Here is a 23209-nt window from a genome sequence, read left to right on the forward strand (position 1 = left end):
ATCATAAGGTATCAGGTGCCATGCTATTGTTCAAATGTAAACAGCATATTTCAGTCATGGTAGTGCTTGGAATAAGATGCCACTTCTTAAAGAAGTGGTTTAGCTCCTCTAGATCACTACTTAGTATGTGCTTTATAGTACAGAAATTCTGATGTTGGTATGTGATGCACAGATCATCATCATATGCAAATTTTCTGGACGTTATCCTTGGAAGGTCAGAAATATACAGATTGAATAGAAGAGGGGCCTGACCTGACCTGATGCTCGTGAGAGTCCATTGTTAAGTGTTGTCTTGCTCACATCATCATCTATAACTACCTGTATTGTTCTCTTTGACAGAATAATGTTGATCAGATGTGTCATTTTTTTTACATTTTAGTATTTTAAGGAGATTGTAGATTATGCTGCCTTCAAGTCTATAAAGACTGCGCCAGTTTTAAGGCATTCTTTGAAACCATATTCTGTATGAGTCGTTAGGGCCAAAACTTGAACTTCACAACTGTGCCCAGACCTGAAACTGGCCTGTGCATGAGGGAGAATGTCAATAATAATAGTGCTAATTCTATTGTAAATAAGTTTTTCTAATAGCTTAAAAGAGACACTGAGCAGTGCTATAGATCAGCGGTGGCAAACCTTTTTAATGTCCGCATGCGAAAAGTTTACAAATCGAGTTAATGATTCACGTGCCAAAAATTTACAAATCAAGTTGCTGACATGACAGGCATGTCAGCAACTAATTAATACAACACTAATTAATTAATTAACATTGATTAATACAAAATTAATTGCAGTATTTTATTGTAGACAAGTTTAAAAATTAATATACAATTTCATAATAACGAACACATAATTTGACATACACGTTGTCGTATACAAATCAATGTTAACCTTTTATTAATTTATCAATATATCAATTTATAATGAGATTTTTGCTGTTGTACATTTGATGCCCAATGCTTTATATCAGGTTCATATTTTGTCACTTTAAGTAATATACACGCGGAAATAGATTCATCAGTCGTACTGTTTCTTAAACTGTCTTTTATAAAATTCATTTCAAAAAATAATGATTCACAAGCACATGTAGGAGAGAAAATTGATAATATAGCCATCGCTAGTTTTTTTAAACAACAAAAGGTTTCAGGAATGGCATTCCAAGTTCTCAATATTTCCTCTTCTGCATTCTTTTTAATTTCTCCCAATAATCGATGATTTTCTATTATTTCCAAATCATTTCTCAAATCGACAAACTTTTGTTTTCATATAGAACTAGATTGAAAATCGATTAGTTGCATTTCTATATCTTCCAAATTCAGCCACTCTAAAATCTCCAAATTGAGTTTATCTGTTGATGTTGTGTCTGGATGCAAAATAAATTTTGATGTCTCTGCAAATTGCCTGAACTGCATAAATCTTGAAGAAAATTCATTGATTATCGTGATTATCGACTGAATAACTGTAGAAAACTCTTTTGTCAGTTTGACATGAATTTTTTCATGGGATTCTAGATCTGCAAAGACTTTTTGTATTTGGAAAATATCGGAAGGTATTGGAATTGACGTCACGATTAAAAATTGGTAATTTAGCTTCGAATGCTTTGATTAAATCATACATGATAATAATTGTATTGTTTAACACCTTGCAGTTTAACATTTAATTCATTTAAATGTAACAAATCAGTAAAAAAAACATTAATTTCGAAAGCCATTCGACGTTCATTAATTGATTGTATTTTTCAATGATTTTCTCATTATGTAAAAAAATTCTGACTTCATCTAAACACTCAACAAATCTTTGAAGAACTTTCCCACGACTTAACCATCGGACGTTGTTGTACATAAGTAAACCATTGTACACTGAGTTTACCTCACTTAATAATTCTATAAATTTTCGTTTATTTAAAGCGCGTGCCAATATAAAATCGACCGATTTTGTTACAATGCTTATAGTATCTTCCAGTGGCTTGAAACTAGCCTTTGCACATAAAACATGCTGATGTATAATACAGTGAAAACCCAGAACTGAATATCCAATATATTTATATCCAGTATATGGTAAATAAATTGACAAACCCATTTTCCTCTCCAGTCATACTGTGAGCACCATCAGTAGTTACTGATACAATTTTGGAGGGATTTATATCTCTTTCAGCAAGTGCATTTACAACTGCGTTGGAAATATCTATTCCTTTTGTTGTTGTTGCTAATGATGTTAAACTTATCAATTCTTCTTTGAAGTTATTCCCAACACAATAACGAATAAAAATTGGTAAATGAGCTGATTCAATTATGTCAGTATTCTAATCAAGACAAAGAGAAATTAAGCCAGAAAATTTTATCTGTTTTTTGATGATGGTGTTATATTTTTAGCGATTTCTATGATTCTATCTTTCACCGTGTTTTTAGCCAAAGGCATATCTTTTATTCTTTGAGTAATTTTTTCCTTGTTTTCAAAATCTTCAAAGAGAACTGGTGTGCATTTTAACCATGCTTCTTTTGTATATTCCCCATCACTAAAAGGTTTCCCGTGTTTAGCAATTACATATGAGGCAAAAAAACTAGCAGCAGTTATATTTGAATGACTGCCGATAAATTTCATTAGGGTTGTTGACTGGATATTCCTATTTTTAATTGCCCGAGCAATAAATTTTTTCTGTTCGTCCTTGCTTTTTTCAAGGAGCGATTTATGGTTTGTCTAATAATGCCGTTTTACTGACGACGTTCGGCACACAACTGTCCCGGAACATAAAACGCATATTGCTTTATTGTCTTTATTAATCATGGCATACTCTTCAGTCCACCTGCTTTGGAACTCTGCTGCTTGACTGATAATTTTCGTTTTTTTATTTTCGCCAGCCATGTTCGGTAGAACTGTAACAAAATAATTCACAACTTAAATCAAATGCATTTTTTATAATTTCAAAAAAATCAACATTTTATTATATGCCTAAATTAAATTATCTTTATAATTCCCATTTTCAGTAGCAAAAACAAAACAGTGCACATACGCAACAATAATGCACTTGCCGCTGCTTATTTCTGCCTACTGGCAGATGCGCTGTGCGAAATGCATAATGAACGCACGTGCGATTAGAAAAGGGAAAAGTCAGTCCCAACAAATTTACTCGTAAGTACCGTTCCCATTTTTTTAAAGTTCATACATTAAACTGACATGGGTATTAATATTATATAAATTAAGTGGATATTAAATCCAACAATATTTCCAAGCCGACTACAGTAACTATAGAATTTTCGTGGGAAATTTGGCCAGTGTATTCCCGTAAGATCTCTGGTCATATTTCACAAGAAACGTCTATAGTTTCTGTAGTCGGCTTTGAAATAATATTGGATTTAATATCCACTTAATTTATATAATTTTGTTTTGCCGATGTGAAGCCTTTTGGCTATTTATTTTAGTGAATAATAATTAATTATGGCATAATCATAAAGAGTATTAATTCACTTAATGTATACGGTTTAGCATGTCGACAAATATAAAAGTACGCATTTAAATTAGTTATCAATCACAGGACTAATGCTACAATATTGTAGTTTCCTCAGGCCAACATCATTAAATTAACTTCTGGTAAGTTTCATTGACATATCCCTTTCATCACAAAAAATTTATAATATTATTCAGTATTAAAATTGATTATTGCATTATTAAATTGATTTTAATGATGTTGGTTTGAAAAAAAAAATGGTAGTGAGAAAAATATGTTTAAAAATATTTATAAATATTGTAACTCACCATAGAAGTCAGCGGGGCAGGGGAAGCAGCAGAAGGAGACTTGTCTGTGAACGCTTACCGTCGAATATAACTTAACTTGCCCTCGCATATAACTGGCACCCCTGATTTCACTTTACGAAAAAAGACATTAAAAGGTTTTGCATATATACCTCCCACACAAAAAACAACATGCCCTCTCCAACAGCCATTATATACTGTAGATGCAAGAAAAAAAAAAGTTTTATTGTATCCCTAAATAAGATACATAGGCTTTTGCAGTCTGTGTAATATATTTCTCAACAAATAGTGCAATTAGAGACAACTGCAATAAAAACGGCACCTAACTAATGAATCACATGTACCCCTCTCACAGAAACTACACTGTATAGGCAAACAAAACCATGTGTTGCACCGGAAACACAGTATCTAACTAAAACTATTGTCCAATTTTTCAATTACATGAAATAAGTGTTTGTTTGATTGCATTTGAAATTCTCGATGTCATTATGACAGATCACAAAGGCTAACTTCAAATAAAATTCTACCACGAATTGAAACATTCCATATAATGCTTATTTCTGCCTACTGGAAGGGAAACTTGTGCAAGTTTCCCTTCCAGCTCAAACACAAACAAGGCAATAAAAACCAATCATGGGTGGAAACTTTGTCTGAGTTGAGCCCGTCGGTAATAAGAAGTTCTGTCTGAACGATAAACGACACCCCGTCGTGAATGTCTTAAAACTAAGAAATATATAGTGAATGTTGTTATGACAGTTGCATATGTTATAGAATTCGGTTGAAGAGAATTAGCATTTCAACTCAAAAATTGTCTGTTCCATTTGTCTTTGGGTCGCGTGATCTTTTGTTAATACCACACCAATCAAATTCATGTCTTCATAGCTGCTCTCTCCTGTAAAACAAAATTTAACTTGTACGTATTGTAACAATTAAAAAAAAGGCTGAATAATTTTTAAGCATATTAAAGGATATCGCATGTAAATCGTTGACGTGCCAGCAAAATTCTCTGGCGTGCCACCTCTGGCACGTGTGCCATAGGTTCGCCACCACTGTTATAGGTCTATAGCTTTCATGTTTATCAGCCAGGTTTCAGGATGGCTATTATCTTCGATTTTTTTAAATTCTGCTGGTTAATATGCTGCTCTGACAGGTGGTGGTGTAATTTCTTATGTAAGGACCTTACAGAGCCATTCGGTAGTCTTGGCACTAATGTATCTGGAAATGGTAGACGATTGTTACTTTCTTTTTCTACAGTGAAATTTATTCTTGGATGGTGGCTGTTTGAGATGTGCTAGAAATGTATTCAATGTTTCTGGGCCACGAAGCCAAATAGCAGCCACATCATTAACATACACAGCCAGACCGCTGGTTTGAGTGCTTGGTTTTCAAAATGTTGCATGCAGAAGTTGGCTAGCAAGGGATGGGGGGATTACATAGCTGTCTCCCATCCAGCTGTTTATATATTTTTCCTTTCCATAAGAAGTAACTAGAATAAATGGTGAATTTAAGTAATTCAGTTATATCAAAGGTGCATTAGTGAACAGTAAAGTAATGTCAAGGTTCACCATGATGTCTGAATCTGTCGAGGTTAAATTTTGTATTCAAGTTTTAAAGCGTAATGCATTTTTTTTTTTTTTTTTTATAAAACATAGAGAGTTGCCTGTGGGGGTGGGGGGGGGGGTAGAAGTGATTTGGATAAATGTTTGGCCAGTTTGTATGCAGAGCTGTCTATGCTGTCAACTATTGGATGAAATGGGTTATTAAGTTTATGGATTTTAGAGACCCAATATATCTTTGATGGTCTGACATGAAAGGTTTAAATTTTTTTGACAATTCTTTGGAGTATGAAGTTGAAAGAGCAGTTAAGCAGCTTAACAGCAATAAGGCTCCATGTGCAGATGTAATCCCATCAGAGTTAGTTAGTTAATTAAGGCCACATGGGATATGGGGATAAGAGTGTTTCATAGACTGATTACAAGGATATGGGAGACAGGATCATGGCCTAGAGACTAGAAGAAGTCAGTTTTCATACCACTACATATGAAGGCTTGCAAGAACTATAGAACTATTAGTTTAATATCCCATGCAAGCAAAATTTTATTGAAGATCATGCTAAATAGGATTCAGGCAGAGATACCCGAAGAATAAGCAGATTTTAGGAAAGGTAATGGCACGAGAGATCAGATCGTTTTGCCTTAGACAGATCATAGAAAAATATAAGGAATTTACACTACCTCTGGTAATGTGTTTCTTAGACTATTGTAAAGCTTTTGACTGTGTTCAGCAAATGAAAGTGTGGGAAGTAATGAAAAGAATGGGTTTTCCTCAACACTATCAGGTTGATTACTAACTTGCACAGGAAGCAAGAAGCCACGGTAAGAACAGTTGTTGAATTGACTGATTGGCTTCAGGTGGGAAAAAGAGTTGGGCAAGGATGTTTGCTTTCTCCTCAGTTGTTTAGTATGCATGTGGAGGACGTCATGTGTGAAGCATTGGATAAGCTCAAGACAGGAATTAGGATAGGTGGTAGATTGATCAGTAATCTGAGGTATGCTGTGGATACCGTACTCCTCTGTAATGACAAGGAAGAACTAGAACAAATTCTTGATAAAGTTAATAGGATCAGTAATAACAGAGGACTTCAACTCAATTCTAGCAAGACAAAGATTATGGTTCTCAAAGGAAATACAAACAGGGAAGCTCTTGAGAAACAAGTATACCTTAATAGAGAAAGAATTGGGGAATTCAGCAAGTTTACCTGGGATCCATTATTAATGTGAAGAATTGCTATTCAGAAGATGTCAGTGACTTCAGAAGAAGATTAGGAATGGCTAAAACAACAGTCAGAGACTTGTCTAAAATCTGGAAGGATGGATCTATCTGCATGGAAACAAAGTTGAGGATTTTAGATGCAGTTGTTTTTCCAACAGCGACTTATGGATGTGAGCCATGGAACCTAAAGAAGTCAGATAAGAAAAGAATAGCTGCTTTTGAGATGTGGTGTTACAGAAGGTAACACCACATCTCAAAAGCAATTGAGGATATGGTCTCAAAAAATGGTGTTGAGGATATCATATACTGAAAGGCGTACAAATGAATGGGTGTTAGAAAAGATCAGTAGAATTTTAAGGTTCCTTATGGATATTGACAGAAGAAAGTTAAAATATTTTGGACACATAGAAAGGATGGAAGGAGGACTTCTCAGAACAGTAATAGAAGGCAAAATTTCTGGAAAAAGAGGAAGGGGTAGACTGTCAGTGAGATGAATGGATGGTATGTGTATGGAGTGACTGATCTTCAGAGAGTTGAAGCCTCCAGAAAAGCATACAACAGGACTACATGGCGAAGCCTGGTGTGGCACATCAATGAGCATCAGAGTGACCATACAGCATCTGTCGATGTCCAGTGAACATATGATGATATATACATTTTTCTTTCGAGATTTGGTAGGATCCGATCTGTAATTTGATAAATGATGAGTCCTTAGAGAGAAGATTCATTTTTCTGTTATAAGTGGTTTGTTGATAATAACAGTATCATTGCCTTTGTCAGCTTTGGTGATGATAATTTTTTTTTTTTTTTTTTTTTTTTTTGTGTATAACTTTTTAGGTAGGTGAATATTTCTTTAGGTGGAATGTTATTCTTGGGAGGTTTGGATTTAGTTAGAATGCTGATCATATCCAGAGAAATGTTGTGTTAGCAACTGTCGATGTGAGATCATAGGTGTTGCATTCTACGCTATTCGTTATTTTTAAATCTGGTACTTTTTTGGGAGTGATGGCAAAATTGTGTCCTTTACTAAGTGGGTTGATAGCAACTTCTTGAGAGTGCCCGTTACGAAAGATTCACCACTACATATTCTTGCCTTAGTAGTGGTTGAGAAGTTTTATTTTGTTGAAATAGTGATCCTTAACTTTCTTAAATTCTTTAGTGGTAGCATTTTCTGAGATGTTATATAGAATTGACCACAGTTCTGGATTAAGTATTTCAGAAAGTTTTTCATGTAATGCAGTGATGGCGGCATCGATTTTTGCTAGCTCAAAGCAGATGCTGCAGATCTGTTCATGGATAAGTGCTAACCTTGCCCACATCTAGATATGTCTAACTTTTCTGAATTGAACTTCTGTTTGAATTTTGAACACTTAGGAATCATGTTGGTGTCCCAACATCTTTTAAGGAATGTAAGTCTTGGAGTGTGTAAAGTTCCTTTTGCCTGCAGTTTAGCATACTTTGGACAGACTGGTAGAGCTGTTAACATCCATCTTAAAGAACACAAAAATTACATCCGCAGTCATCTCTATGGCAAGTCGGGATCAGCAGACCATGCTCTGGATGCTGCTTCACATAGGATTAAATGGGAAAAGACTTTGGTTTTACACAGAAGCTGCTATAGGTCTGAAAGACTATTTTTAGAATCAATATCTGCTGTGAAGCACTCCCCCCCCCCTTTCTCCAACAAGTATGGTTGTTAATTTACCAAAGATCTGGGAGACAGTCATTATGAGACCAGATAGCCTGACTTCTCCAAATTAACCTTACAGTTAAGTTCATGCCAATAGAGGGCACAACAAAGGACAAAAAGGGGTAGACTGTTAGGACATTGGTTTTGAAATATTTCTATAAATTAAGATGCCAAGAAATTATATTCTTGATTTAATTCTTTATCCAATTGTACGCAAACAAAGTTTGCACATGACATATCTTCATGACTAGGCTACTTGTATAGGAGAGACTAATGAATTCACATCAGTTGCCTTAGTATCCCATAATGCAAAGCATCTCCTTTTCAGACATCTATAATGTTAAGCATTATGTGAAGGGCCACTACTCAAACTGGTTTTGTCCTTTGTTGAGGTCTCATCATTGGGAACTAGATCTAGACGAGATACCAAGGTTGAAGTAATGCAGAAGTTATATATTTCCCATGTACAGAAACATGAATTGCTTCTTTCTTTTAAGGTTACACAGTTGTCAGCATTCATAATGAAGAATTTATGGAGACAGAACACATGTTAGAAAAATTACTTTACTTAACGTTAAGAAAATAACATTCAGCATTTCAACCTCTGTATTGAGGTCATCATCAGGGAAACATACATCTGTATAGGATACAAGCTACATGACAATACACTACACAAAAGTAAGATGGATCTAAATGTTTGTTAATCATTTACCTAGCCTGACCTCTGGTGGAATAAAATAAAAAATAAATAAAAACAAAATAATAATAATAAAAATTAATAATAAATAAAAATAAAATACATAGAACTACATTGAACAATTTCTAAAGTCCTCTCGTATTAAGATTTTCTTCTGTTTAAGGTTGTTCTAGATGCTATATTGGCTGAAGATGGGTCTTCCAAATTCGTGGAATAATTAATCCATCATTCTTGTTCAGATTTTATGATGTTTCAGTGTTTCATAGGCTTCTTTCAATTTTCTTTCAAACCAGGTTTTGGTGCAGTGTAGGAACTTGGTGCCTTTCCAGTATATTCTGTGATATGCTTGAAGTGCATGGTCTGACAGGCATGTTTTACCATATTGGAGGTATTCAAATACCTCCAATATTGGAGGTATTCAAATACCTCCACTGGATATGTGCCATGAAAGTTTTGGAGAAACATTCAAAGTTTTCCCTTACATTTTTAGGGCTTTCAATTGTGTTGCCATCAAGGCCTTCCTTGCAAATTTCCTTCCTTCGATCTACCTGCCATCCTCTTTAACTTAATAGCCAGCATTTTTCTCTGGTTGTTCACTGCATATCATAGTAGATCCCACCCTCTCTTGCTTCAAGCTTTGTCACCAATGCAGGACTACAACAGGGCTCCATTCTCTCACCTACCTACATAAATGACCCACTTTCAACCAGTACAAATCCTATCCATAGCTTTGCCAACAAGAGCACTCTCTACTCATCCTGCTCCTTTGACAAACCATATAGCTCCCAAACCTCCCTTACATCAAGATCATCTGCAACCAGTGCCTTAAACACTGATCTCCATAAAATCCTTCACTGCAGCAAGGATAACCTAGTCATCTTCAATGTTGCCAAAATGCAATCCTGCCTTTTCTCTCACTGAAGGGATCTTAACTCTCTCTCTTGACTGACATTTACCTCCAACCTCTCTTGCCACAGACATATCACATAACTAGCTTCCTGCGCTCCTAAAAGAACTAGGCATTCTTTTCCATTTAAGAAGCTATTTTAAACTCACCCAGTTATTCACCTTATATAAATTCCAAATCTGCCATCCTTAAAATACTATACACACATTTGGGGTGGTGCACATAAAACCTCCCTAAAAATTCTTGATTTTGTCCAGAAGAGAAAGTAATTTGGCTCATAGATGATCCTTCCTTCATAGTCTCACTTCAGCCTCTATCTCACAGACACAATGTTTCAGCTCTTTGTCTTTTCTACACGTAGTATTTCCATGGTCACTGCTCCAGTGAATTGGCAAACATCATTCCTCCACTTACTGTTATGCCTGTTAAAACAAAAGCAGCTGCTGTCCAACATCCTCTAGAGTACAACTACAAACTCATCAAACCTGCTTCTCCTCTTCCTCAATTTTTCCATCTACATCTGTCCTATAGAACTGTTTTCCTCTTGATGTATATCCCAACAGTTTCAACCTACAGCTCTTTAAGAAGAATATTAATAGGTTTCTTTTTTCTCAATTCTCATCTGTACCTCACACACGGCACTGATGCGCTATAGGTTCTTGTACTTCTCATGTGGGATAAATATTAAAAAAAAAAGTTGATGTGAAATTAACAGCGTCTATGTAATAGTAGATGACTGTTGAAGTTATTTCACACTTATGCTTGAGTATTGGATTAAAACAAGAATATAATTTGTCAAGTATAATATGCATTGTAACCAAGCAGAAAAACTTTCCACAAATTCTTTTTAGACCACAGGTACAGTTAAGTCTCATTATCCATTTTGATAATTACTGTATCACTTTGCCTGTTATTGTCAGCCATTCAGAAAGCTAGTGTTACCGTGGTTATTGTTAAATTATTGATTTCCAAGATTGCAAAATGAAATTACATTATATAGAAGACCTTATAAAATCTTGTGAAACAGTTGAACAGTAAACATCATGGATTATTTTACTCCCCCCCCTTATATTTCTCCTGTATTTCTCCAAAATTTCAGAGTCTTTGTTCCAGAAGATATAGCCAATTTAATTTAAAACTTGTTTGTCTTGTATATATGGTTCTTATTTTATTTCTGAGTTTAGATCAGTTATGCAGTTTTTTCCAAATCTTGTCAGTCTTCATTATTTGTTCCATTTATCCAAAATATTTGAATAAAAAAAAATATTTTTAATCAATATTTTTGAATTGATATGGAAATAAACTTTGATTTCAAATTGCTCATTGAATTATGATCAGATTTGATAATAATACCAGATTGAAATATTTCACATAATTTAGGATGTTTTTGATATTTTATCACGATCTTTGGCTCCATCTATACATGGGCATGAGTACATCAAAAAGGCACTACTGTGTATGCTGCTAGGAGGAGTGGAAAAAGTTTTACCAAATGGAACTCGGCTCCGAGGGTATGTAGATAGAAATTGATATTTCAGATATTATAGGCATGATTTATGACATTATGACCACTTATAAATAATTCCATTATAATCTTAGAAATTATTTTCAAAGTCATACTGACAATTACTGAACTGTTATGAAATATATATTGCTCAATTATTTATTTTCTCAATAATTCACATGCTATTCTCTTGGCTGCTAATTTGATAAGATTTATCATAGTGATGATTCATGCAATACTAGCTAATAACATTAGTTGCTAATAGTGGCAGCCTGTGAAGTTTTAAGTGGGGGTGCTGTCTATACAAAATTTAAAAAAAAAAAAATCATTCTTTTTTTCCTAATTAGTAACCAATTTATTAATAAATAAATCTGTAGATTTATTTATTAATAAATTAGTTACTGATTAGGAAAAAAAGAATTTTTTAAAAATTATTTTGTATAGGCAGCACCACCACTTAAAACTTCATGGGCCGCCACTGGTTGCTAATCTTAGTGAATAAGTAGATTGTCTCAACTTTAAAACCAACAATCTGTGTGTTTAAATTCCACTGTGACATATGTGTTAATGAAAGTATTAAGTGATAGTTGATTTTCACCACTTTGTTTAGTGAAGGGGATCACTTTAAGTGTCAAAACGAGATAACTAGAAGGAGACTGCCACATAGCCTTCTAAGGAATATGCAGAAGCAACTGGGCTTCTGATCTAATATCAAGTCCTCACCTTCTTGTGTTTTACCCAAGTATGTATCTACTAATGAATGACTCTGGTTTATCTGGCAGTTTGGGATTTAGCTGACTAAATTGCATTCTTAATGGCTTAAACCAGTATGATGGCAGAAGGCGATATAATTTCATGTTTGTTGGGGCACTGCCTGTTAAACAAGGGCCCATCTGTTTTTGTCAAGGTGAACAGTGAAAATTCTGGAACAAAAAGAAGTGGAACTAGCAGAAGAATAGGAAAAGTACATTGTGGCATAGTAGGGGTTACCGAAACAAAGAAGACAAAAATAGGTGAGATTTTCTGAAATAACAAATACAAGATATTCAGGCAATAATGATCAGTGGAAAGGAGTAGCTATAGTATTCAACACTAAATACAACAGTAATCTTTCTGAACGGCAAGCAGTAACAAATAGTGATGTGTGCAAACATCAGAATGGAAAATTGGGCAATTTGACTTATTTGTGCCTGTGGTCCAACAATGGGTTCTACTAAAGAAGTGGAGAAAGTTTTCAAGGCATTGCAGAAGGCAGGTGACACACACACAAAAAAAAAGGGAAAGTTGGTGGTTGTTGAACTTAAAACAGCAGCATAATTCAGATATATAATCATCTCCACCATGGGATCCTTAGGGGTCTCATGCCAGTCCCAAGCCTGGATAAAGGAGGAGGGTCGGTCAGATGAGTGTCGATGCTCTGACCGTAAAGAAAAACACGATTGTTATCTGATGCCTATACAATCAACAGCCACAACATGTTGGCTCGGGCATCGCCTGGATAAACAAGGCCCACGATACCAATCGAGCGATCGGGGTTGGATTGAAAAGTGGGATACCGAAAGGAAACAGAAACTGAAACTAACACAACTTTTATCGGTAGGAACGTGGAGTGTGCAGGCACTCTGGATGTCAGGAAAATTAGAACTACTTCATGAGGAAATGAAGAGATATTGGTGGGATATACTAGGATTGGCAGAGATGAGATGGATATCATCTGGAGAGATCAATGGATGCAAAGTAATATGGTCAGGACATGACACCATGCATGAAGCATTGGCTTCCTTCTTAGCAAAAAAGAGCTCGAGAAGCACTGTTAGGCTACAAACCAGTTAATGAATGAATCATAGTAGCAAGATTTCAGGCAAAGCCATTCAACATATCAGTAGTCCAGCCCAGATCTGACAGCACAGATGAGGATATTGACTTATTCTACAAAGATCTGACAGAGACAATAGAAACAATACCAAAGCAAGATGTGCTAATTATTGAAGGAGATTGGAATGCCAAAGTTGGAATAGATAATGATTGTTGGGAAAGAGTCATGGGAAAATATGGTTTTGGAGAAAGAAATGAACGAGGTGAAAAATTGTTAGAATTTGCTGTGGACCACGAGATGATAATCTATAACACAAGATTCCAAAAAAGGAGTATAGAAAATGGACGTGGTGATCAAATGATGGGAAAACCAAAAACACGATTGATATGATTAAAAGAAGATGGATAACATCAGTACAGCAATGTCGAACTTTTCAAGGAGCGGATATAGACTCGGACCATAGTTTAGTGATTGCAAACATCAAGTTGAAATTAAAAAAGAAATATAAACCCCAACATCAGAATAGAAGAGATACAGCATGAATAAGTGAAGCAGAAATAGGAAGAAGGTACAGAATAGTGTTAGCAGAGAAACTTAAAAGTGTGGAGAAAGAAAAAAACTCGAATTTAAGAGTGAAAAGAGTAATGAAGGCGATAGAAGATGCAGTTGAAGAAACAGTACCAGAAGAAGAGAAGATCAAGAAGAAATGGATTACACAAGAAACATTGAAGTTAGTACAGGAGAAAAGAATGTTGAAGATAAGAAGGGATGCATCATAACAAATAGAAGTGCAATATAGAAGAAAGTGTAATGAGGTGAAAAAAGTAGTCAGAATAGATAAGATTAAATGGTTAGAAGCCCAATGCAACAATATAGAACAGTACCATGGAGAGCATAAAACAAGGGAGGTATACAAAATGATCAGAACCATTAATAGAAAGTGGCAACCAAAACAGACCAAAATTAAAGATGAAAAAGGCAAAGTATTGATGAATAAAGAAAAAATTGTACAGCAGTGGACAAGATACTGTAGTGAGTTATATGAAGAAAAACTAGATTCAGATACTATTGGGAAACTGGCTGAAGAATTGAAGCAGATATCACTGCCAGGTAATGAGCATGATATGGACATTTTAAGAGGAGAGGTAGAAAAAGCAATAGGATGGCTAAAACACAACAAGAGTTCTGGTAACGATAACATTACTGGAGAAATGATTAAATATCGTGGTGAAAGTATGGTTACAGAAATGCACCAACCATGTAATATGGAAAGAAGGGAAAATGCCAGAGGAGTGGGTGAAATCGATATTAGTGGCATCGTAAAAGAAAGGAAATAAGCTAGAATGTAAAAATTATAGAATAATTGCTGTGACGAGTCACCTTGGTAAGGTGATGATGATGATATTGACAGAAAGATTGAGAACACAATTGAAAGTATACTTTGCAAACAAGCAAGCAGAATTTAGGAAAGATGGACGTGCAATTCAACAGATTTTGACAATGAGGTTAATAGCAGAGAAAGCTATGAGAAAAAACAAAAACATATATACTTGCTTTGTTGATTTTCAGAAAGCATTTGACAGTATTGACCAGAAAGTGACATTAGCAGTTCTGGAATCCTATGGAATTGATAAAAAACTAATAGCTATATTAAAAGATGTTTATCAGAATGCAGTTGCAGCAGTTAGAATAGGTGATGATTTGGGGAAATGATTTAAAACAAGCAGAGGTACTAGACAGGGAGACCCAATATCACCAAGCATTTTCACCGCACATTTAGAAAGAGCAGTGGACAAATTGAAGGAAGATGCCAAAGGAATATCTGTACTTGGAATAAGAATTAACAATCTGAGATTTGCAGATGACATTGTTATTATTGAAGAAAACGAAAGAGAACTACAAAAAACACTGAAACTGTTAAATGAGGAAGGGAAGAGATTTGGACGTTATGAACTTGGAAAAAACAAAGACAATGGTATTTGGTGAGAAGAACATGAAACAAAAGATTCAAGTGGATGGAACTGATATAGAAAATGTAGAACAATTCACATATTTGGGAAGTAAACTGACATATGACTTGGACTGTAAAAAAGAAATAAAGATCAGGATTGCAAAGGGAAGAACAAATCTGAAGGCCATGAATAATATCTGGAAAAGTAAAGTGATCAGTCTGCAAACAAAACTAAGAGTACTGGAAACATGCATCTTCAGTGGTGTACTGTACGGATCTGAAATGTGGGTAATAAATAAGGAATCAAGAAAAAGAATTTTGGCATTTGAAAGAACTTGTTACAGGAAGATTCTAAGAATAGGATGGGTACAGAAAATCACCAATGAAGAGCTCTATCAGAAGATACAACCAAAACAGAATCTAATGCAGAAGATTATAAAACGGAAGCTGCAATTATTTGGACACATCTGTAGAATGAGTGAGGACCGGAAGATAAAGACATTTATGTTTGGTATTTTGGATGGTTTAAACAGAAGAGGTAGACCATACAGAGAATGGATAGATGATATAAAAGACTGGTGTGGAATGGGTGTACAAAAACTGCGACACTATGCACTGGACAAAGAACGGTGCAAGAAGATAGTGAAACAGGCATCAGACATCAACGGGCAGTGAGCCCATGGTTCGTGATGATGATTATGATGATAAAACAGATGATTACCAGACACACAGAAATAGTATGCTAGTATTGTTGGCAATAAGGAACTTATTCACATTTGACTTGCAAAGCTGTGGATTGCATTCCTTGGGAAACGTGGTGAAAGACTATTCCATAGAGCAAGCCTATTGCTCTGTGGAAAGTGCTCTATGGGCTTGCAGTTGAATTGTGAGAGGGTGTTGGTTAGTTGCTGCACACATTTGGAAAGATTTGCAAGAGAGTGGGAAAATTATTGATGACAATTCTGATGAACAGCAGCCATAGAAGTATTTATAGAAGATTCAGGCTGTGAAGGCTAAACACCTGTGTGAAAGTGAGTGGAGTATATTAGTGAGAGAGGGAGTCATCAATCAGTCTAGCTGCTCTTTTCTGTATAGAATCTTGTATTTTCAGGGAGCTCTTAGGTGCACAATCATCGAATATGAGAGCAATATTCGATGATTGTGCAGATTTGTGATTTATATAGGATTTGGAGCTGTGGAGTTAAAGTAATGTCTCGAGTGAAAGAGAAAGTCTAATTTTTTTTTGAATCAGAAGAAGCAATATTTGTGCCAAGAGCGATTTGAGGTTAGAGTTATTCTGATCAGGGGAATCTCATCTTAAAAAAGATTTGAGTATGATAAGGTTCCAAAGGTAAAATTGGAAGAACAGGGTTCTTTTTTGTGAGAAATAATGCATAGCTGTTTTACTGGCATTGAAGTTGATAATGTTATCTAAACCCCACTGATGAATGGTTTGAAGATCAGAATTTAGGGTAGTAGAGGTTAGAGTTCTGGAGATTGTGGTGATTTGTGCTTTGCAAGGTTTGTCAAATGAAAATGTGGAGTGCAGTGTGCTCATCAGACAGTCAGCTAGAGTAGATCGTTTATGTACAGAAGGAAGAGGGTGGGTGAAAGAACAGAGTCTCTGGGACCTGAGCATTAGTTGTATAGATATAAGATAAGGAGCCAGCAACTATCACTCAAAGTAAGCATTCATTCAAAAAGCTGGCTTCCAAATTGCAGAAGTCAGGGGCAGACTGAATGATAGGAGTTTTCTTAATAGACCTTTTTACCAAACTTGGTCAAAAGCCTAGAATATATCAAAAGCAACCACTTGAGATTCACCGAACCTTTTCATGGTGTTTGTCCAGAGATGGGTGATGTAGCTTAGTAGATCCCCTGTTGATCGACAGTGCTGGTCATTTATTAGATGAGTCCTCAAAGTAGTGTAGGAGTTGGCTTGATGGTTCTTTCTATTACTTTAGAAAGAATTCAGGTGTGAGGAATTGGGTGGCTGTTTGAAGGTAAGAATTTGTCATCCTTCTTAGGAATAGGTTGTATATAGGTTAGTTTCCAGACTGCTGGATAGACCAGTCGAATAAAAAGTGTAAATAGGAAGCGTAAAATGGGAATCAGCCCTGAAGCACAGACCTTTAGAACAATTGAAGAATACACGGTTGGTGGTTTTTTCCTTTTCAGTCGTTTCTGACCCTAGGTGACTTTGTGGGCAATGTGGTAAATGGAATATCATTACACAGAGCAATACATAGCCTATGTTTAAGTTCTAAGTCAGAAGTAAGAATAGAAGGAGATACAGGAGGATAGTTTAATGTAAAATCAGGGGTATTACTGCATATTATCTCCACTGTCATTCCTCATCTACCTATAGATCGTGTTATGAAAGAAAGTGGCATTAAACCTGATATTAGAATTGGAGATATCAATGTTAGTTGTTTGCTTTATGCAGATGAGGTTATGCTTCTAAAAACATCCAGTGCAAGTCTCCAGGATTCTCTTACTAAATTGAATAACAGCTGTAAGAAATTTGACATGAAAATCATGAATAAAAAAACAAATTATGAAAACAGTCAAAAACATAGAAAATTTCAGCTCCATTCTGAATGGAGAATCTATAAAACAAGTAAAATATTTCAACTATTTATGCAAAGTTTTTAGTGAAGATGGAAAATTAAATTTGGAAATAGAGAACAGAATAATCAAATCTGATATTTGAATGGTTGATATCATACCATTCCTTGAACTCATTGACCGTTCTTGCTCTCACCACTCTATCAGGGCACATTCCATGGTTCCACCACCCTCCATGCAAAGAAACCACTCCTCACCCTCTTACGGATCACTTCCTTTCGTAACTTCCAGGGATGGCCCCCTTGTCCTCGCTCCTTCCTTCTGTTCCACCAACTCCCCAGTGTCTACCCTGTAACTGCCTCTCAACAGTTTAAAAGTCTCAGTCATATCACATCTCCTTCTTCTATCCACCAAACTCTGCAGTCCACGTTCCCTCAGCTGAATCTCATAATTAACATTGTACAGTCTTGAAACCATCTTTGTTATCTGCTTCTGTACCCTTTCCACAGTTAATTTATCCCCTTCAAATCCTGGGGACCAAATTTGAGAACAATAGTCTAAGTGTGGGCTAATCAGGTTTTATACAATGGAATGATAACTCTTTTATCTCTGCAGGTCAGTGTCCTTCTCAGTATTGCAGCAATCCTCTGGGTTACCTTCACTATCTTTGCAATATGCCCCCTGAATTTCAGTTTTCTATCAATCATCACCCCCAGATCTCTTGTCTCCTCTACTTCCTCCAGTAGAGTTCCTCCAATCGAGAATGCAGCCTCCCATCACTGTATCCCAAACTTCAAGACTACATTTTGCTGCATTAAACCGGAATCCCCATTCATTTGCCCATCTGTCTAGTGTATTCAAATCCTCTTGCAGGACCACCACATCTGTACTATTACTAATAACCCTTTCCAGCTTCACATCATCTGCAAATTACGTGGAATAAGAGAGAAATTGGCCAGTACACAAAACTAGCAGTATACAAGACAGTATTCAAAGTTTTAATGAGTTTTAAGTTATGGATCTGAGAGTTGGGTTAGAAATAAAACACTTGATCAAAGACTAGAGACCATAAATATGAGAGTTCAAAAAAAAAAATTAGAGGAGTGAACAGATGGCATCATTGGAAGAATCATATTAAAAATGAATACATTAGAAAGGAACTTGACATTGTTAGCAATTTCAAGAATGTGTGAGCAGTGCTAATCTAAGGTGGTCATCATCATCATACGTATCAAGTATTTAGGCCTAGTATGGCCTGTTCCAGCCTTAGAAGTCATAGTTGAATCGTTTAAGAGGACATCCTGGTTTTCTTTTTCCTAATGGCTTGTACTTTAAGGCTTGTTTTGGTAATCTTTCTGTTTTCATTCTTTGAACGTGTTCCATCCATCTATGTTTATATTTTTTAATTTTTTCAATTACTGGTTCTTGGTTTAATTCTTTCATAATATCTTCGTTTCTTTTGTGATCAAATAGGGTATACTTTGCAGTTTTTCTCATAAACTTCATTTCTGCTGTTGTTAATCTTTGTTTGTCTTTTTGTTTTATTGTCCAGATTTCGCTTCCATACGTTAAGACCGGTAGGGCTAATGTATTGTATACTTTTAGCCTGGTTTGTTTTTGAACTAGGTTTGGTTTAAATATAGAGTTAATTACTCCTGTTATTTTTAAATATTTTGCAATTTTTATGTTTATATCTTTTTCATTTTCATAAGTGATCATACATCCTAGGTAGTTAAATGAATTCACCTGTTCTAAGATCTTGTTATCTAATACTATTTTAGTTCTTGCTGGATCTTGTCCTTTAAAGGCCATAGTTTTTGATTTTTCCGTTGATGTTATCATACCATAATCTTTGGATATCTCGTTTAGATTTAAAATAGCTTTCTGTAAGTTACCTTCAGAATTTGTAATTATTATTTGGTCGTCTGCAAAGAGGAGAGTGTTTAAGTTAACTGTAGGTGAAAGTTTAATTCCTTGATGTAAATTTTTACTCCATTTTATTATTATTTCATTTAAGTAGATATTAAAAAGAGTTGCTGAGAGGGGACATCCCTGTCGGGCCCCTTGGTTTATCTCTCTTGTATATGATAGCCCATGATTTAATCTTATTTGTATTTGATTATTTTCATATATACTTGTGACAGCTTTTAGGATGTTATTTAGTATTTGTCTTTCTTTTAATATGTTAAATAATATGTTTCTTTTAACTTTGTCAAATGCTTTTTCAAAGTCAATAAATGCAATATGTGTTTCTAAATTATATTCTCTTCTTTTCTCTATTATTAATTTTAGGCAGAAGGCTGGGTCTATACATGATCGTCCTTTTCTAAATCCATTTTGTACCTCTAGAATAAAGTTTTCGGAATATTTCATGAGTTTGTTATTTAAGATTCTGCTGTATATTTTGTAACATGAATTTAGTATACTGATACCTCTATAGTTTTTAGGGTCATCTCTATTACCTTTCTTAAAGATAGGAATCACAATTGCTTTTTTCCATTCTATTGGGGGGATACCAGTTGAGTAAATTTTATTTAAAAATAATAAGAGTCTTCCTTTGAATCTTGTTCCTGCATATTTATATAGTTCTGAACCTAGCTTATCTTCTCCAGGTGATTTTCCGTTTCTTGTTTTTTTCAGGCTGATTTCTAATTCTTCTTCAGTTATTTCCTTTTCATTTTTGTTAATTGTTTGCCAATTGTCTTTTTTAAAATATTTGTCTGTCCACAGTTCTGTGTAGTAATTTAGAAATTCTTCTAATTTCAATTCAGTGTTTAATTTTATGTTTTCTTTGGTATCTGCATTTAGGTGTTTCAAAATCTTATATACATTGGGTCTTATTTTATATAAATCATGTTCTAAATTAGAAACAAATTTATTCCATGATTCTCTGTCTTTTTCTGACTTCTCTTTTAGCTATGGCTCTTATTCTTTTATATTCTATTTCATCTTCTAATCTTTTGCTGCTTAACCATTTGTGATAGGCTTCTTTTTTCTTTTTGATTATTTCTTTGATTGTATCATCCCAGATCTTCAGTTTTTTCTTTTATTGAATTTTTTGGGCTTTCATTTGCTGCTGCATTTAGTATCGTTTTTATATTAAGCCATTCTATTTCTATTTCTTCATTTTGTTTTATTTTATCTAGATACTGGTTAATTCTTTGTTCATATAGCCATTGTACATTTGTGTCATTCAATAGTCTAGTTTTATAAACAAATGTTTCAATTTTTCCTTCTGTTCTTGTTACTTGTAGCCATTTAGGTGGTAATCTTAATTTTATTTTAACAAGGAAGTGGTCACTGCTTATTTCATATCCTCTGTGATAACATCTAGTGAAAATTTTGATGTCTTTTCATTTAATATGAAGTAATCTAATATTGATTTCCATCCTCTTGCTGCCCAAGTATATTTATGTATGTCTTTATGTTTATAGAAGGAATTCATTATTTTTAGGTTATTATAAACTACAAAGTCAATCAATTTTTTACCATTTCTGTTTAGAGTGTGTTCTCCATGTATTCCTATATTATTATTAATTTTCGTGTTTCCAATTCTTGCATTTAAGTCTCCTGCTAAAATTATGTAATCATTTTTATTTATTTTATTATATATGTTTTGTAGCTGATTCTGAAAATCAATATTATCCTGTTCTCTTCCTTCTTCTGGGGCATATAAACCAATTATTGTTAAATAGCCTCTATCTATTTTTATTCTAGCTTCTATTATTCTTTCATTCCATAATTTATAATGTTTTAACTGTTTTGAAAGGGAGTTATGAATCCAAATCATGACTCCTGCTTGTGCTCTTTGGTCTCTGTCGACTCCACTGTATATCACATTAAAATTTTCAGTTCTCATAGTTCCTTTTAATTTCTTTTTTGTTTCAGTGATTACTGCTATTTTAAAATTTCTTTCATTTAATAACTGGTCTAATTCTATTTCTTTATATGCTATTCCTCTTACATTCCAGTTTGCTATGTGTATTATATTTTGTCGTTTCCATTTTCGTTTTCCCTTTTCCATTCCAGGGTCGTTTCCCATAGATTCAATCCGATTATCTTTTTCTGTCAGATTACAAGTATGGTTATGTTCTCCATGTCAGGGGACTAGCCTGACGATGGAATAGTTCAGTGGTAGGGCTGCTACCTTAAGGCTTCTGAACTAGCCTTCTTCCGAATTTAAACCCATAGGAGGAATAGGGTATTGAAGGGGAAAGGGTAGATTATAGAAGAAATATAGTAAGGTTTATAGAGAGGACATAGTTGTAAGGCCAGAAATGAAAAGACCCCATGGCCCTCGAGTACTCTAATAGCACAAGGGTCATAAAGTAAGAAGAGTTGGCTGATAAGGCCTTATAGGAAAGATTAAAGTAAGTGGGTCTTCCTCAAAGTAGAAGGAGAGGATAGATCCAGCTAGGGGTCCATGGGAGTGCCGCTTCCCTTACAATCAAGATGATTGCCCCTTATGGCTCTGTTGGTCCATGAGTCCTTATTCAGTATATTCGGACCACCCCACCACATATATATATATACACACACACGCACGCGCATGTACACACACACACACACACACACACACACACACACACACATGGTGGGCTCCCCTATCTGCCACCCAGGGGACGCGCTCTCTAGGAGTTACAGGGTCCCCTGAGAGAATCTAAGGTGGTATAGCCACTTAAACAGAATGGTTGAGGAAGGTTAGCAAAACTGGTATTTGATGCCAAGATGGCAGAAAAGAGACCCAGAGGAAGACCAAGGTCTAGGTGGATTGATTCGGTCAGAAGTACTTTAGAAGCACGAAATGGTTGATACAACAATATTGCAGTGCTGACAAGTAATAGACTGATTTGGAGGAAAATTGTTGATGGGAGATTAATAATGTAAACTTAATTATGTGGTGCTGTCATAATAGCCTGAAAGATGCTTGAGGGTACATATGAATTAATTGATGATGATGATAACAGAATTAACAAAACTGGTATGGTAGGAAGTCAACATAATTTATATGAAATTAGTCAAAACACCAATCTAGCTATATGCAGTGTTCAAGCTGATTTTAACCTATGGATCTGAGATGTGGGTTAAAAATAAAAACACTTGTTCAGAGACTGTAGACCACAGCTATCAGAGTGCTGAGAAAGACCAGAGAAGAATACAATGGGCATCATTGGCAAAACCATATTTAAATAAGGGTATTAGAAAGAAGCTTGACATTATTGGCATTCAGCAATGTGTGAGCAGAGCAAAATACATGTTTGGTGGCAGGTGGTAGGAAAACACCAAGGTCTAATGTATTGATACAGTAATAAGCGCCTGAGAAGACCAAAATATAGATTTTGCAATATTGGAGTTCTGAGAGACAGATTATTATAGAGGAAAATTGTTGCTAGGAATGATGTCGACTTTACAAATGGTACTCTCATAATATCCTGTACATCCTCTGAGGGTACATTTCAGGAATTTGTTGAATGATGATAGTGCTTGAAAAATATGCTTGTTCATGATGAGTGAGAATTATTAGTTAATGAGTAAAAAGAATAATGAGAAGTTTTGA

At 35.0% G+C, this 23209-nt stretch overlaps 1 protein-coding gene across 1 annotated transcript in view; it reads left to right on the forward strand.

Moving 5' to 3' along the window:
• Window positions 1-23209, forward strand: part of Mcm3 (minichromosome maintenance 3) — a 322450-nt gene that overhangs the window by 149821 nt on the left and 149420 nt on the right. Inside the window, exon 8 of the mRNA XM_090392917.1 lies at window positions 11194-11324. Coding sequence (XP_090249043.1) covers window positions 11194-11324 — 131 coding nt within the window. The remainder of the gene's footprint in view (window positions 1-11193; window positions 11325-23209) is intronic.

Source organism: Typopeltis vanoorti, chromosome 5 (genome assembly GCF_054136105.1).
Source record: "Typopeltis vanoorti isolate ZY-2024b chromosome 5, IOZ_Tvanoo_1.0, whole genome shotgun sequence".
NCBI classification, from domain to species: Eukaryota; Metazoa; Arthropoda; class Arachnida; order Uropygi; family Thelyphonidae; genus Typopeltis; species Typopeltis vanoorti.